The sequence below is a fragment of the Hemibagrus wyckioides genome, linkage group LG13 (assembly GCF_019097595.1).
Source record: "Hemibagrus wyckioides isolate EC202008001 linkage group LG13, SWU_Hwy_1.0, whole genome shotgun sequence".
NCBI lineage: Eukaryota > Metazoa > Chordata > Actinopteri > Siluriformes > Bagridae > Hemibagrus > Hemibagrus wyckioides.
Window position 1 is genome coordinate 16798717 of NC_080722.1, and position 16500 is coordinate 16815216.

Here is a 16500-nt window from a genome sequence, read left to right on the forward strand (position 1 = left end):
GAAAGGCAGGTTGCTGTTTCTACAGTACTGCCAGACTTCAGCGCGTTTCCTGAAAGTTCAGTGATACTTTGGCGCCACCTGCTGGCTATCTAACATATTTACCTATCCTTCCTACAGCAAAGGCCCTCTCTACCGCCATCAGCAGTTTCAAAACACAAAACATAGCCGATCCAAGTGTCTCCTTCCGTCCTTCCTAAGTACACTCTGTAGGGTATTAAACAACCGTCTTCTACACCCTATCTAGTGCACTTTGATAGTAATTTGACACTCGTCCGTTGTCACCGCGCTCGGCTACTTCCTGGTTGGGGATTAGTAGTGAAGAGGTGGTGGGAAATAGCAGATCAGTTTTTAGCAGCTTCCATTCATTTACAGCCGGCCTATGAATAATCTCAGCGGATATTCGCAGCCTTATGTCAGATAACGTCCAGGTAAGTGAGATAACTGCAGATATTAATAAGTGGGGAATCCTTGTTTTTTAAGGGCTTTGCTAAAATCTTGTCTTGCTATATCCTTAGTTAGCGTTATCTCCTGTAGTCTGTGTTTTCCAGGAAGATAGTCCTGTCATAAATATTGTATAAACACTAACATTTCTCTCAGTACTATTCTGGCAAGTATGTGCTTTATTATTATTATTATTATTATTATATTATTTGCATCAGTTGTTTAATTCCTCATCAGCTGTCACAGAGATCAATAACCTGTATTACCAGCTCCATAAACGAGATAGAGATCATTAAGGAGATCACGTGATGCTCTGTTGTTATTCTATCTTTAAGTTAGTGTTATTTCCGATCCTCAGACTTGTTTTTGGTGATATCTTTTTTCATATGAAGCCTCTGGGACAATATCCGTTAGCTAAATCTGAGCTTTATTGTTTTTGTTTATCTTTCATTAACAAGGAGGTGACCAAACAGCAGAGGGACTTTAACGAGATAATCAGAGGAGTCTATATCTTTGAGCAGGCGTTTAATACAATCAGAGTCATAAGTTGCTCTTTTTTTTTTATAGTAAAAACTCTCCAGTTAGTGTCTGTGAAAGTGGAAAGCAGAACATGAGACTGTACAGAACATGTGACAGCTATTAAGTGACCTATAATAAAACCCAAGCCTAGTTATAAGGGCAGTACCAGCTCTACTCTGTAAACAACGCAGGCTGTGTATGTGTTGCAGAGTGCACCATGCCGAGCACCCTGCTGTGGGCTGTAGATGTGTATGGGAGGGTTTACAGCCTGTCGACAGCAGGTCAGCAGTGGGAACAGTGCCGTGATGCTCACCTGGAGTTCAAACGCGTCACAGCTGCGCTCCAGTGCTGCTGGGGCATCGCCTGTGATCATAACGTTTACCTGTGTGTCCACGCCAGCGAGGTACCGATTCGCTTCCGGGAAGAGACTTATGAAAATCAGGTAAGCCTTAACCAGAGTGAGCACCACGTACGGCATGTGCACAGAAAGTTGTCTCATTTGTTTGAGGTGTGTTTTGTGGCAGCGATGGAACCCGGTGGATGGTTTCTCAGACCGCCTGTTGCCTAGCGATCGCTGGCAGTGGAGTGATGTGACGGGGCTGCAGCATCAGCCCCTGGACGGTTTCCAGGTTCCATCCGAGAACTGGGAGTGGGAGGCTGACTGGTACGTGGACGAGAACTTTGGAGGGGAGCCCACGGAGAAAGGAGTAAGTGAACGTGCTTGATCAGCTGCTGATGTGCTTGTAGCTAGAGCTCATTTAATGCACATTTGCAGGGTTGGACATATGCTATTGATTTTCCTGCCACTTACACTAAAGACAAGAAGTGGAACTCTTGTGTGCGACGTCGGCGATGGGTGCGCTACCGGAGGTACAAGTCACAAGACACCTGGGCTAAGGTGTGTGTGTGTGTGTGTGTGTGTGTAACTGGCTCTTATTTTCCGGCTTAATGCTTGGATGTTTGCTTATTTTCTTTTTGTGCTATGTGTCATCAGATCCCCTCAGAGCAGACGGGTTCCCTGCCAGACCCATTTAATGATATAAGCTGTGGTGGTTGGGAGATCACAGAGGAGCCCAGGGGGCAGATTTCTCTTTGGGCTGTCTCTCTGCAGGGGAGGGTCTGCATTTCGACTTTTAGTATAATGGATATTTTTAAGTCATTGTATAAGATGCGATTGTATCATGTGTACTCGCCGTGTTTTGGTGTAGGTGTGGTTCCGGGATGGCATCAACCACTTTAACCCTGAAGGCTCGGTGTGGGAGGAGGTTCCTACTCCAGGTGAGGTGGTGCAGATCAGTTGTGGGCCAGCTGATCTTCTCTGGGGGGTCCTGTGGGAGGGCCAGTTCCTGGTCCGAGAGGGCATTAGCAGAGATTGCCCTAAAGGTGAGTTAGTATACATGACAATACTTTTAGTACACTGTAACATAAGTAAACGTATGTGATAAATGTATAGGTGATCGTATTTATGCTGTTTTTATGTAACAAATAATTCTGAATTAAAGGTACTACATGGGTAGTAGTTGAATCACCAAACCCAGAAGTCGGAGCTATACATGTAGCAGTGGGCGTCAATGTGGTGTGGGCTGTGACAAAAGATCATAAAGTAAGACAAGAATCAGACATTGAGTCACTGACTGAACAGCCCTTTGTTCTTTATTCATTTGCTGTGTCGGTTCCAGCTGTTAACTTCTAACACTATTGATTTTTTCCCCCTTATATTTTATAATAGGTCTGGTTTAGACGTGGTGTGAATTCTCACAATCCATGTGGCTCAGGCTGGATTGGGATGGTTGGGGAGATGGTGATGATTAACGTGGGCCTTAATGACCAGGTTAGGCGTTAGAAATGTGCTTTTAATGCAGATTTTGAATGATGTTTTTTAGTGCACTTGTTAAAACATAATAATTAAGAGTTTTTGTGAACTAAGTAAACCTTTTTAGTTGTTAATGTAATTTTTTAAGAAACTTGTAATTATAATATTATTAAAATAGTTTTTATGAAGTAAGTAAACCTCTTTATTTATTAATTTAATTTATTTTAGTTTAGTAAGAAATATAATTCAGTCATTAGTACTCTTGGTGTTAAAAATTGAGTTTTATTTTATTTATTTATTTTTCTTTCTTCTTTCTGTAAGGACCTATTAAAAGAATACTTTATCATTGTTAAATCACATGGAAAGTTTATGTGCAGTTAGTTACCACAGGATTTCAAAACTGCAAAAAGACACTAAATTATAAGGATATGAGAAGGAGAAACATGAGATCTAAACAAAATCTAAACAAATTTCACCCAGATTTCCAACACTAGATTGAAACTGTTTTTTTTTGTTGTTGTTGTTGTTTTACTGGATTCTTCGTAAAACGTATTCAGTCAGCTGAAATTATTGCACTATAGATGTGGCAGATAACGTTGAAATGCTTTAAAATGTTGTAATATTCCTTTATAGTCCATTTTATCAATGCAGAACCATGCAGAATTGAATGAATTTAATCTAAATTCGATCTATATCAGTCACCTAATATCCCACAAGCACCGCTGAGCTGCAGTGCACCATGTATGCAGTGGCTATGATGTTTTTCTGACCATGTTGCTATGTTCCAGGTTTGGGGCATTAGCAGTGAGGACCGGGCGGTGCATTTCCGCCAGGGTGTGACGGTCAGTGAGCTGAGTGGGAAAACCTGGGTACCTGTGTCTGTGCCCAGAGACTCTGAGCGCTCTCACTCCAGCGCCAGTGCTAGCAGTCTGCAGAGGTGAGTGAAGGACAGCAGTGTTGTTTCAGTGGCAGAAGCCTGGGGGAGCTGTCAGCACGCTTTGTGTCAGCAGTGACACTGATTGACTGGCCTTCAGAATACTAAATGAATAATCAACAGTTCTGGCCACCAGCTGCAGTCTTTCATAATGTAAGCTAATATGTTGTTTGAAATGTCTTAGCATCAATGGCATGATGTTTTTGCATTGCAGTGCCGGATGTTTTTTTGGAGGCGAGGTCCGTCTGCAGTCACAGGCCTCCGTCCTGAGTGATGTGGACTGTGAAACAGAGAAAGCAGCAGCAGAAAACGTGCCGTCCTCCTCCGAGGTCGATGAGGTCCCTAAAAGACGAATCCCCAAAGTGACCAGCGACAGCTTCATCTCAGAGCTGGTGTCTGATAGAGAAGGTCAGATTGGGCAGCGCGGCCTCACTCAGGCCGCATCCATTCCCGAGGAGGAGTGTGCAGAGGGAGATACAGAGGGAAAGGAAAAGGCTGCTACAAATGTGCTGCTTCCCTCTAGCCAATCAGGACATTCGGACCACCAGTGGAGCAACGTGGACCTGGAGGAGGCTCAGACACACTTGACTGTGGGAACCGGTGGGGATGCTGCTGATACTTGCAGCTTGTCATCTGTAGCTACCTACAACCTGGGCATGGAGGAGCCATACGGGCCTGACGATCACCCGTTGTGGGCCTGGGTTAGTGGAGGAGGCTGCTATATTGACTCCCACTCCCAACTTCCCTGGTTCAACTCCACAGGTCAGTTATTTGTTTCAGATGGTATTAGCAGTTTTTGTATTTGTATTTATATTTACAGGATTTAGATATTGGGTGGTGGTTAAGACCGGAGCCCTCCGGATTCATCAGAAAGCTGTGAGTTCAGATCCCTGGGTCTTGGGTCTTGAACATGGCAAGGCTGTTAACCCTTTACTGCTCAACTGTCACTTTGTTTAAAAGCATCACCAAAACAATTAAATTAACACAGTAGTAGCAGTGATAGCTCACTGATTAGAGTTCTGACCCTGTGTTTTGACATTGAATATCTCCTAAAACTGTGTCATGAGACAAACAATCATTTCCTCTTAGAGATTAAATACCCAGGGTCATTCAGTAAGAGGCACAGGACCTGCAAGAAAAACATTTTTATTCAGTGGTTAAAGCTGCTTGATACCTTTTTAAAATTTTCTTGTCTTATTATTACAATAGCATATTACTCAGTAACTGTTATGATGTTTAGTTTACTTGTTTTCAAGTTCATATAGTTTTCCACAAAATATAGCCTTGGTCCTTTCTGTATTCAATTATTGCATATAGACAGAGCTAGGTGTCTGTGCAATTTTGACAGTGTAACACATTCTCTTTGCAGCTCTGGCCACCTCTATGCAGGCCATGTCACTCTCCATCACACCCGCACAGACCGCAGCCTGGCGCAAGCAGATCTTGGAACAGCTCAGCGAGAGGTCCAAGCGAGAGATGGAAAACTTTAAACATTATGAACAGGCCATTGAACAGGTGCTGCTTTCAGGGAAACTAACTTCTAAAACTAAAAGTCTGAATTTCTTCTGTATTTGCATTATATTTCAGTTCTCTAATCTTCTCTTTTTCGTTTCATGCCTTCAGTCTGTTTGGGTGAAAAAGGGCTCCATGCAGTGGTGGAGGGACTGGAAGCCTCACAAATGGCTGGATGTGCAGTTTGCACTGGAGCAATTCTCAGGAGCTGAGGGCAACAAGGATGGCATCCTGTTCATATACTATACCTTTAATGATGAAAAGAAGGTGATTCCCACACATCAGCCAGGTCTTCTCCACAAAGTTTGGGTTGAATACCATGTCCAGTGTTTAAGTAGCCTACCCCACAAAAAATTGCAGCACATTCCTAGATCTGTTAAAAGACAACTGTGTAAAAGTGATGTAGTGTTTAGAACCAGTGTCCTTTCTCTTGCTTCCTGCTTCAGTACCTACATGCATTCATTAATGAAGTCACCATCATGGTACCGGTACTGAACGACTCCAAGCACACGTTTGCTATCTACACACCGGAGAGGACCAAGCAGAGGTGGCCTATCCGTCTTGCTGCTGCCACTGAGCTGGAGATGCATGACTGGGTAAGGAGAGACAGTGCTTATAAACAGAACTTCTAAATTCACTCATTGTTAAGAAGTATAATGAAAGAGCGAGGTAGGAATCCGATAGCTGGTAAATGTTCAGTCTGGCAGCTTTACACCTCTCACAGGAGTATAGTATTTGTGACAAAAGCTTTGCCTAAACCCTGACATGTGGTATCTTGTTTAGTGACCATTTAGGAAGGAATCCCTCGACAAGTAGCAGACCGTGTTTATCTTGCTGATGCTACATTTTGAGGGACACTGTGTTTTTTTTTTTTTTTTTCTCCCCTAGCTGGCCTTGCTCAGCGTTTCCTGCTGTGATTCCCGTGGCATCCAGGGTCCACCTTCAAAGCAGGCTATCTGGTCTGTTACCTGCAAAGGAGACATTTTTGTCAGTGAGCCCACACCAGGGCTGGAGGCCTCACCTTACCCCACACCCTGTGACCAAATGTGAGCCATTTCTCCTATTCCAAACTCCTGGACTGCATGCTTTTTATTATTATGATGACGACGATGAAGATTATTATTGTTGTTTTGTTGTTATTGGTATTATTATTATTATCATTAGGTATTGTGTTATTGAACAAGGCTGAAAGATACAATGCAGGTGACTCCTGGCACCCTTTATCAGCTGCAATGAATAATGCATGCATTTAGTGATGATTTATGATCTATGACAACTCTCTCTAGTTCTATTTCAATCAAGGTTTTAACTATACTATTTTTATGTAAAAAATGATCAGGAACGCTTTGCCAGAGATTTTGCCAGAAACCCAGATAATGCTTTCACTGTCAATATACTGACCACATGGTTGAACAAGTTTTTTTTTTCCCTCTATGAGCAAAATCATCACAAAAGACACAGACGGTTAATGGGTGAAAAAAAATACAGTGGCGCAGTCATGGCCATATAATGAAGTATTTGCCAGAAAGAACATTCGTAGTCATATAATGAGGAGGACACTGCTGAAAGCAAAGAAAATCTCCAAATATCCACAGAACAAAATCAACTATTAAATAAGTGTTCAGCAAAAAACAAAACTTATGTTTAAGCTTCAAATATTACTTCTTAGATATTGATCAAGATATCATTCTTTGCAGATTTTCTTGAAGGGTGCCAATAATTACGCAGTTAACTGTATAATTACAGACCCAGCCCCTTATTTAATAACAGTTGATGAGTGAATAGTCAGGTGGGGTTGTTGCAATGTAAATGCAGATATAACAAGAACATTTTAGAGAATAAATCAGGAAGCATTGTACTTTTACTATGCAAGGAATTACAGCAGCAATGGAGCTGTTCTTAATAAGCCCATTTTAAAGGTTTTGGGTGTGGGAGAGTTGAAACATTTACCTGACATGCTGTGTGAATGTGTTGATTACAGTTGATTACTAATCAGTAATCAAGCAGTTTCATTATTGGGCAGGTTTTGGCGTCAGGTTGGAGGGCACCTGAGAATTGTGGAGTGTAATAGTCTAGGAGTGGTGTGGGGAATCGGCTACGACCACACAGCATGGGTCCACACAGGCGGCTACGGGGGTGGCATCTTTCAGGGTAAATCAGCCTCTATAGTTATTTTTCTAACACAGTACTTGTAGTGCATCCACATATAAAAACTGCAGATATTTGTTTATATAAAAAAAAACCCTTATCTTTCATATCCAGGACTTGCCAGCAGCACAGATAACATCTACACGCAGTCTGATGTGAAGAATGTGTATATTTATGAGAACCAGCGCTGGAATCCTGTGACTGGCTACACAAACAGGTAAATGCCATTTTGCACAGTTGGTGATGTAATAGTGTGTGCACACTCGCTGTATGTCTTGTGTGTATCCTGCAGGGGGCTCCCTACAGATCGCTACATGTGGAGTGATGCTTCAGGCCTCCAAGAGTGTACCAAAGCCAACACTAAACCCCCCTCTCCTCACTGGACATGGGTTTGTGAAACTACTCGCTAGCTATCAGTTTCCTGGACTATTATTCTGATAATATGTATGACTTTATTTCTTTTTCATATTACAATGTGAGGTAGCGTGTATGGTAAGCATGTCTGTTTGATTGGCAGGTGTCAGACTGGGTTATCGACTATAGTGTAGTTGGAGGAACAGACAGAGAGGGCTGGCAGTATGCAGCTGATTTTCCTGCGTATGTTTGCAAATATTCATTATACTACATCCTTGTAATGTGATCTCTAAATTGGCACACTATGTTTTTGTTAACAACATTATTTGTTGTGTCAGGTCATACCACGGTCATAAAACCTTGAAGGACTTTGTCCGTCGCAGGCGCTGGGCCAGGTATTATTAGCTCTCGGTCTTTGTGTTTATGTGGATATTGTTTGTAAAAACTTTACTATTTAATCAAATATTTTATGGTTGAAAAAGATACTAAATGCTTATTAAAATTAAAACTCTTCATAAAAATAAAACCCTACTTAGTCTTTATATCAATAGGGTTAATAAGTTTCTATATCCCATTCATTATTCCTAATCTACAAAGAAATTTGTAGTATAATACATACTGTAATATACTGTCATGTATCCATCCACTGCATATTTTCAAACTGCTATATGTTTTTATTATAATGCCTGCGGAGAGTGTTAACTCTGCCATTATTTGGATTAGGAGAGACCTTCCTTCCCATCCAGATAGTATTGCTAGCTAACACTGCTCTATGGCTGGCTAACACATTCTTGTTGTTATTAAGAACTTTTGATGATCTGTCAAACAGTTGGGGCAATCCATGTCACTGTGGTTTCACTTTTTCTGTACAGGAAGTGTAAACTCACAACAACCGGGCCATGGCAGGAAGTCCCACCCATCCCTCTGAGTGATGTTACAATTTTGCCATGTAGCCCAAAGACCATAGTGGAGCAGGTGCCTTTGTGGGCCATCAGCAATAAAGGAGACGTGCTTTGCCGTTTAGGGGTCTCCTCACTCACACCTGCTGTAAGATATCATTTTTTCTCATAATTTACTATGTTTTGTTGTGAATATATATTTTTCAGTAGCATTGTAAAAATGATTAAAGAAAATATCTGCAGCCTGAATGAATATACATCTTAAATTGGGTTTCTAGGGAACATCATGGCTCCATGTAGGAACGGACCAGCCTTTCAAGTCCATCTGCATAGGAGGGGTGTATCAGGTGTGGGCTATTGCCAGAGATGGCTCAGCATTCTACAGGGGAGCTGTGTCATCCCAAAACCCTGCAGGTGACACCCTCTTCATTCATATTAGCAAAGCTTCTCTTTATCGCCTTTATGCCTCTGTTGCAGATCTGACATTTGGTGAAGGAGTTTTGCATTTCGACATGAGTGCGAGTTAACATTCATAAAATACACCAAAATACATCTTTTGGGATTTTTTTTTAAATCAACTAAAAAAAAAGCACTGTATGTGACCTGTAATAATTGTGTAAGTCTTCAGTTTGTTTCCTTTGCACTTCTGTGCCAACAGTTCTGGAATCTTTTCTACAGTTCCTACAAGGGACCTTATACAGAAGATTAAGGACTGAGTGAAAGACTGAACATCTACAGTTACAGTCTTCACTGACACAAATAAACATGATTTGGTCCTGGGTTTTAGTGCGTAAGAAAAAAAAAAACCCTAGTAGTTTTGTAACATTCTTTACACTGTATGTAATATTCATCTTTCTGGCAACTTAACCCCAGGTTCTGTAAAAAGGAGAAAAGTTTTATGCAAGTCATACACTGTTATATACTGCAGGCAAACCACAGAATGTTGTGCCTCAACTCACTCTCTCTCTCTCTCTCTCTCTCTTTCTTTTTCTCTCATTGTCTATCTCTGCCTACAGGAGACTGCTGGTACCATATTCCCTCTCCGGCTTCACAGAAGCTCAAACAGGTGTCAGTAGGCCGGACATCAGTCTATGCAGTGGATGAAAACGGTAACACCTTTATTAGCTGCGAATCTTTCTTACACGTGTCGTATTTGTATTATGTACGTGCACAAAATCGGGAGTTATTGCTGCGCAATGCTGTGTAAGATTGAGGCGTGAATCTGTATGTACAGGAAACCTGTGGTATCGACATGGTGTGACACCCAGTTACCCTCAGGGTTCATCATGGGAGCACATCTCAAATAACGTTCGCAAAGTGTCTGTGGGGCCACTGGACCAGGTATGTGCAGTTACATAGTTGCTGCTTTGTGTCACTGAACAGAAAATCAGTTGGATAGTGTGTATTTTAGAACACTTATAAAGATGCATGATGCGTGGTGTTGTACTCCCAACCCAGTGTTATCACCCTTCAAAAGGCCAGGGGGTCACCATGACCCTGACTCACAGTCCAAACTGGCGTCATTGGTCATCGGTTCACCGAATTAGGGAAATGACTGACATGGCAGAACAGTAGGTTAACCTGCGTTCACAGATATTACATAGCTACTACTGAATAACTGTGCAATACCATAGATAACAGTAGCAGATTACTAAATACAAATATGCAAGCTTGGCTTTGTCACAGTTTGACATCAGCAGCCTGTACGTATCTGAGCCAGTTGAGAGTCGTAAACGTCCAGATTTAGTCCCCTTTTGCTGTCCTAATAACCTCCATTCATCTGCAAAGACTTTCCACCAGATTTTGGAGCGTGGCTTGTGGGGATTTGTGTTCATTCAACCATAGAGTATTAGTTAGATCAAGGCACTGATGTCTTGTGTGGAGGTCTAGTGTTTAAAGCTTTTCATTGGGGTTGAGCTCAGGGCTTTGTGCAGAACACTCAAGTTCTTCCAATTCCAACCTTGGCATGCCATGTGTTTAAGGACATCATTTTGTGTACAGAGGCATTGTCATGCTAGAATGTTTGTGCCTCTTAGTTTCCATTTCAGTGGAACTTGTAATGCTACAGCATACAGAGCCATTCTATAGAATTGTATGCTTCCAACTTTAGCTTGAGGAAGAACCACATTTTGGTGTGATGGTCAGCTGTTTAGAACTTTTTTGGCAATATAGTTTATAACAGTCAAGGTTTTGTTCAATTTTAAAAAGTTTCAATTCAATGATAATTTATATATCATATCTGGAATCTGTTTCCTGAAAATGTTTTACAGACATAAACATGCATGCTGTATATTTGGGTTGCAAAAGATCTATTAAAGAAAATGTCACTTACCAGCCAAAGCAGGTTATTTATATATTTTATTATTATTTGTTTGTGCTTTTTAATATTTTATAGTTACGTTTCATTTCATCACGTCCATGAGATTCCTGTTAACACTTATGTTGCAGTAACTAGAAACAATCCTCTCTGGTGGCTCAAGTGGTTAAGGCTCTGGAAGGTTGGGGTTCAAGCCCCAGCACCACCAAGCTCCACTGTTGGGCAATTAAGCAAGGCCCTTAACCCTCTCTGCTCCAGGGGCGCTGTATCATAGCTGCCCCTGTGCTCTGACCCCAACTTCCTCAGCTGGGATATGCAAAGAAAAGAATTCCACTGTGCTATAATGTATGTGTGGAGATCATAAAGGCTTCTTGCCCCTCTTTTCTTTCTCTCTTGAAATGAATAAGGTAAATATACTGACACTAGAGACTCCTTTATAAAATGTATAAAATGTAAATCTTTTGTATTATTCAAAACTACAGTCTGAGCCATAGAATTTAACGTCTATATATTCTCTCTAATATTGTTCAAAAGAAACAGCTGTCTAAGAAGGGTTATGCATTTAAAAATCATGTTTTTAGTTCAGTAGCACTTGTATAGCCAGGTGTCCCTGTTTTCAGGTGTGGATCATTGCTGATAAGGTCCAGGGCAGCCACAGTCTGAGCTGTGGTACCGTATGCCGCAGGCTCGGTGTGCAGCCCCTGGAGCCTAAAGGACAGTCATGGGACTATGGTATCGGGGTGAGTCTGTCTTTAGTGACGTAGCACATTTTTAAAAATGTTTAGCCGTTTTTCTGCTGAGCCAAAACTTCCCATCTCTAAATACAGGGTGGTTGGGACCACATCTCGGTGAGAGGCAATGCCTTGGAGGCCCCTCGTATCCGCATGCCATCTGTGACCGACAACAGGAACAGTGGCACGACGCTACGTGGCTCGCAGCCGCCAGAAATGAACGGCAACACTGTGGGCTGTTAGCAACGTAACCCTTTGCCTTCCACCTCACCTTCTCCATCCCCTGCTGTACACCCTGGTGTAGCAACCCTCCCTTTCCCTTCGAGCCATGTAGCTAATGTGTGGTGGAATTGACACTCATGCTCTTAAGCTTCTGAATTTCTGTCTAACCTTCATCTCTCAGCACTGACACATCTGATCATTCCTTCATACCAGTAGGAGGAGCTCCCATGCTATCACACTGGTTAGAATATTTCTAAAAATGTTTAAAAATAGACTTTTTACATGGTTATTTTGTATAGTAGGTCTTAACTGTATTTGATTTTATTTATTTATTTGTTTGTTTATTTATTTATTTATTTGTCTATGGATACACGTGTTTGGTCTTGGGTTTTTTTGTTTGGTTTCTTTATTCGATTTTAGTAGCAAATAATACAGTGTGTTCAGAGCTTGATGTAGGCTCGACAAGGTACTTTACAGTTGCAGACATCGCAAACAAAGCACACACATTGTTACAGACAAGGCCATTTCACCAACAGGAAAAAACACAAAGTGATAAGTCAGAATATATAATCATACAAATTCATTGACTGCTGACAACAGTTTGTTTTCCTACTGAACACTTGACATTAAAACCGGAGTAACATTCTGTTCTTGACAAACTTTAAGACGAAGTGTCAGCTGGCTGCTAGGACAATAAATCATCATACATTCAGTTGGCCGTTATCTGTAAGCTCGCTGTAGTGGTCTCATCAATACTTGTGCAATACTTCGCATTTAGACAATGATGGGAGGGGGAGGGGGTGTTTTTCTTTTCTCAGGAATCCCAAAGCTTTTAAAATTCAGAGCGTATGTTTCATTGAAATAAATAACAGAGGGACTATCTGTATTGTTCCAGAGGCAGCACAAATGAGATCTTGGAGTATTTTTATTTTTAGACTTTCATTATGGCCAGTGCTAATGTATGATCGTTGTTATTGTAATGGGACTTATATGCTGGCAGGTGAAATGTGGTCTTGTCTCAAAGCATGTTTTTAGGGCATTATGTGCAGGTACGTATAAATAAAAATAAAAACCATGTAACGACTTGAATGTTGTTGCTGGGAAATTTTATGTCAATAAAAAGAAAAGGCTTGTACAGGTTTGCACCATATTTCTGTCGACATCTCGCAATGAAATATGTCTGATAGGCTTTGGAGATTTTTACCTCCTGTAAAAAGCTATACTATGGGACAACAAATGAACCGTGTTTGTTAAGTACATTTAAACACTCCCCAGTGTTAATGTATGCATGACCTATGCCCTTTCAATAAATGTGACTTCAAATACTCCTTAAGGTTTTCTTCATTACTGTATCAAGATCCCCATCACTGTAGACAAGGGCTAGAGTTCACTATGTGTGTTATTACATTACATTGTCTCTAATTGCCAGTTCTTTTTTTTTTTCTTTTTTAATTGGCCCCCGAATGATGTCTGTCTCATTATGGCACAGTGGGAATGGATACAGTTCAGCATTGAAGACTATTTAACACAAAATAATCTTTCAAACCAAAATTGGACTTTTGCTTCCTCTGTAAGTCCATCTCGGAGCCCAAATTTTCAGTCTCAAGTTCCGCACTGGCAGCCAGCACTGTGTCTCTTTCGTGGTGAACTGCACAGTCTCACTAGTACGTTCCAGTGGTCTGGATGCAACCGTGGCGTTAGCTGCTGTGGCTTAGGCTGCGGATGTGGTCCAGGTACTTGGAAAGATCCTTGTGGCTCTCATCCTCCGGGTGCTGCTGAGCATCCACGTGAGGCAGGCGGGCACCCGACATGCCCAGGATGATGGTGGTTAAGGCTTTGATGTAGTTCTTGGCCAGTGTCAGAGTCTCAATCTTGGAGAGCTTTTTGTCCATACGAACATGTGGAATGGCCTCCCGCAGGGCCTGAAAAGCATTGTTCAGATTGTGCATCCTCTGCCGCTCTCTCTCGTTGCTTTCCAGCCGGCGCATGTTACGCTCCTTGGCGCTGCTGTGTTGGCATCGGCGACGCCTTGTGCCCATTCTCGTTCTGACATGGCCTTCGATTCCTGATGCCCGCCACGAAGCCCCAAGTGGCAGAGAGGCCTCAGATCCTTCCTGTTCACTTGAGCCAGGCTCTACGTCCAGCTGCAGGTCAGCATGCTCCTGCTCAGCCCATGAATGCTTACTCCTCTTTGAGCCCTTTCCTTTAGACTTCATGCTTAAATCACCCACACCACCGTGCAGGCCCTGAGGTAAAAGAAACACGACTCTGTGTTCAACTGTGTCTGAGCGCAAATATGCTTACTGATCATATAGATATTATGAACTTATATTGACTTGCAAAGTGTCTGATGGCCTGCACCAGCTTAGCATCAGCTGGACATCATGTCTCATTCATGTACATTTTCACAGAGAATTCTGATGAATATTTAAAAGAAATATTCATATTTATAGATATATACTAATTTAATATATTACTGACCTCACCATTAAAGTGTTTTGGAGGACTACGTGTTCAGAAATCATTATAGGTTAATAAAACAGGAGAAAAAAAACACTATGTGGTTAACAAGGCACAGTGCTGGCTTTTTCCATCTACACTAAGTTGCCAGTTTAATAGATACAGTACACCTATCTTTGGTGCCTTTAGAATTTATCATTCAGTTGGACATGGAAATACATTATACCTTTAAATATATTTATAAATATGGGCAATGATGTATGTTTGAGTGTATATATAAAGCTAAAGCTAGTACTCCACATGCACGTGCCGGGGTAAGAAATGCACAAAACTGTCAGTTTGGTGCCTTTACTACTGAAAGTATAAACCTCAAATGAATAAAATAGTTAAGTTGTAATTTGTGCTCAGGCTTTTTACTGTTCTATGGTAATGTCAAGGGAATTGCCTTTAACAACACACATCCTGAGAGAACTGAGACGACTCATCACCAGGATTCAGTATTCTTCCATTCAGGACACACACTATTCAAGACCCATCTTATTCTCTACAAGACAGTTTTGCTCGAGCTGTGCTTTTAAAGGAGACTTCAGGGAGATGAAGGACATGGCCATGATAAGTTCTCCTTCACCTTTCTGATCAGACATTTTGTAGCATTATACAGAATGTGCAAGCACTGGACCTGACACATTGTAATGTAAATATGTGTAGCACTACATGTCCATTGCATTGTGAATAAACTTTTTATTGATTAATGAGAGAAAAATAAATGATGTCTTACCGTGAAGCTGAATTGTATACTATACAACTGCTGCAAAAGTCTTCTGACAGCCAAAGTTAATGAAGAGCACTCATAAGACGCTCGTTAGTGTTGTTTTTTTCTCAGACCAGAGAGCTTTAAGCCACCGGTCACCGTTTTCCTTAACGAAATGAAGCGGTAACGGTCACATGCGCGCGCTACCTGTTTCTGTCTTATGTCCACGTAGCATTGATTCCACCAATGAGCGCAGAGATCTGCGGAACCATCCGAATCCGCATATTGCCCAGCTAAATAGTGTAATAACATAGTACTCTTCAGTACAGATATCATAGTTGGCACACTTATTCTGACTCCACGAGGAGGTTTGGGAGGTGTCCCGTAGCTTGCCAGGGGCGCGCGCGTGTGTCGGGGGGGCGCACGAGGAAACGGTTATAAATTTGAATGATTTGGGCAAATGAGGTGTGTGTGTGTGTGTGTGTGCAAAAGCTGTAAGGAATGAAATCATTGTCAAATAAATAAATAAATAAAAATGTATCTATGTAACCATCTTTCTTTTTGTTTACACAGCTCATGCCATGGTGGCTGCCTTAAGCAAACTCACCCCAGCAGCATTACTGCACTTATCTACCATTAGCTTTATCAAGTTTGCCCAGTCCTTTGAATTTCACATTCAAAGTGTTACACAGAGTATGCTTAGCACCTTTTTTTTCTAATAAATGAAGGAATAAAGGCTTATTACATTTACTCACAGTTTGGAAAACCAGTAAAACTGGAAGTATGGAAGCCACCCTTTTAATACACTCCAAATGCTAATCAAACATGAAGAAATCAAACATAGACATGCTTGTTTGATGTTAGCTGTAAAGTAAATGTGAAACCTAGACGTATACTGAATATTTACCGAGCATCCAGTCGTACATATCAAGAGTAAACTTAAATGTCTCTCATTCTTAGGAACCATGAGTTGTAGAGTAGAGGAGTTTTCGCGTATTAAACAGGTCCCCGTTCTTATAAAGTGTAACGTGAGAGAGCATTTCAAGGATGTTTCTGGGGTAAATGTGTCGTGCACACCTGCTGAGCTCTCACAGGCTATCAGTCCAGTCTCCCCCATAAACACACACACACACACACACAAATATGTCCTTGGTGTGCACAGTTTGAACATTCAAACTGGTGCCAAGGCTTCCTAGTCTCAGTCTGCTCTTTTTAATCTAGCCTAGTCTGACTGCTGAGACTATGGAAACATGTCTTATGCAAGTACACGGTTTATTCACGGTTGCTCTGGTACTGATACAGCGCTCTGGCAGCAGGTCAAGACTAGTTGATTCATCGGCAATTCATGCATTCGGTAGACATATACATACAGTACATGCACATGTAGATATACACCAAT

At 41.5% G+C, this 16500-nt stretch overlaps 2 protein-coding genes across 6 annotated transcripts; one reads left to right on the plus strand and one right to left on the minus strand.

Moving 5' to 3' along the window:
* Positions 1-271: 271 nt before the first annotated feature.
* On the plus strand, positions 272-13218 carry tecpr1a (tectonin beta-propeller repeat containing 1a). Of its 5 annotated transcripts, XR_009206361.1 has the most exons (26): positions 272-428; positions 1170-1402; positions 1485-1667; positions 1736-1858; positions 1955-2077; positions 2169-2343; positions 2463-2563; positions 2690-2791; positions 3562-3710; positions 3922-4469; positions 5077-5222; positions 5331-5486; positions 5666-5815; positions 6108-6265; positions 7243-7370; positions 7482-7584; positions 7660-7756; positions 7885-7964; positions 8060-8116; positions 8594-8768; positions 8899-9034; positions 9637-9729; positions 9855-9961; positions 10891-10964; positions 11069-11677; positions 11765-11793. XR_009206361.1 is itself a non-coding variant. In XM_058406470.1 (25 exons), exons 2-25 carry the CDS (start codon positions 1178-1180, stop codon positions 11909-11911), a joined length of 3582 nt encoding a protein of 1193 aa, XP_058262453.1. In that variant the 5' UTR covers positions 272-428; positions 1170-1177; the 3' UTR covers positions 11912-13218. The 5 variants fall into 5 exon arrangements, 1 of the variants encoding a protein (XP_058262453.1); XR_009206358.1 differs by having other exon boundaries at positions 9855-10964; XR_009206360.1 differs by having other exon boundaries at positions 10891-11677.
* Positions 12980-16143, minus strand: bhlha15 (basic helix-loop-helix family, member a15). The gene is made up of 2 exons (XM_058406472.1): positions 15129-16143; positions 12980-14136 (listed from the first exon to the last, which is right to left on the minus strand). Exon 2 carries the CDS (start codon positions 14104-14106, stop codon positions 13588-13590), a length of 519 nt encoding a protein of 172 aa, XP_058262455.1. The 5' UTR covers positions 14107-14136; positions 15129-16143; the 3' UTR covers positions 12980-13587.
* Positions 16144-16500: the final 357 nt, after the last annotated feature.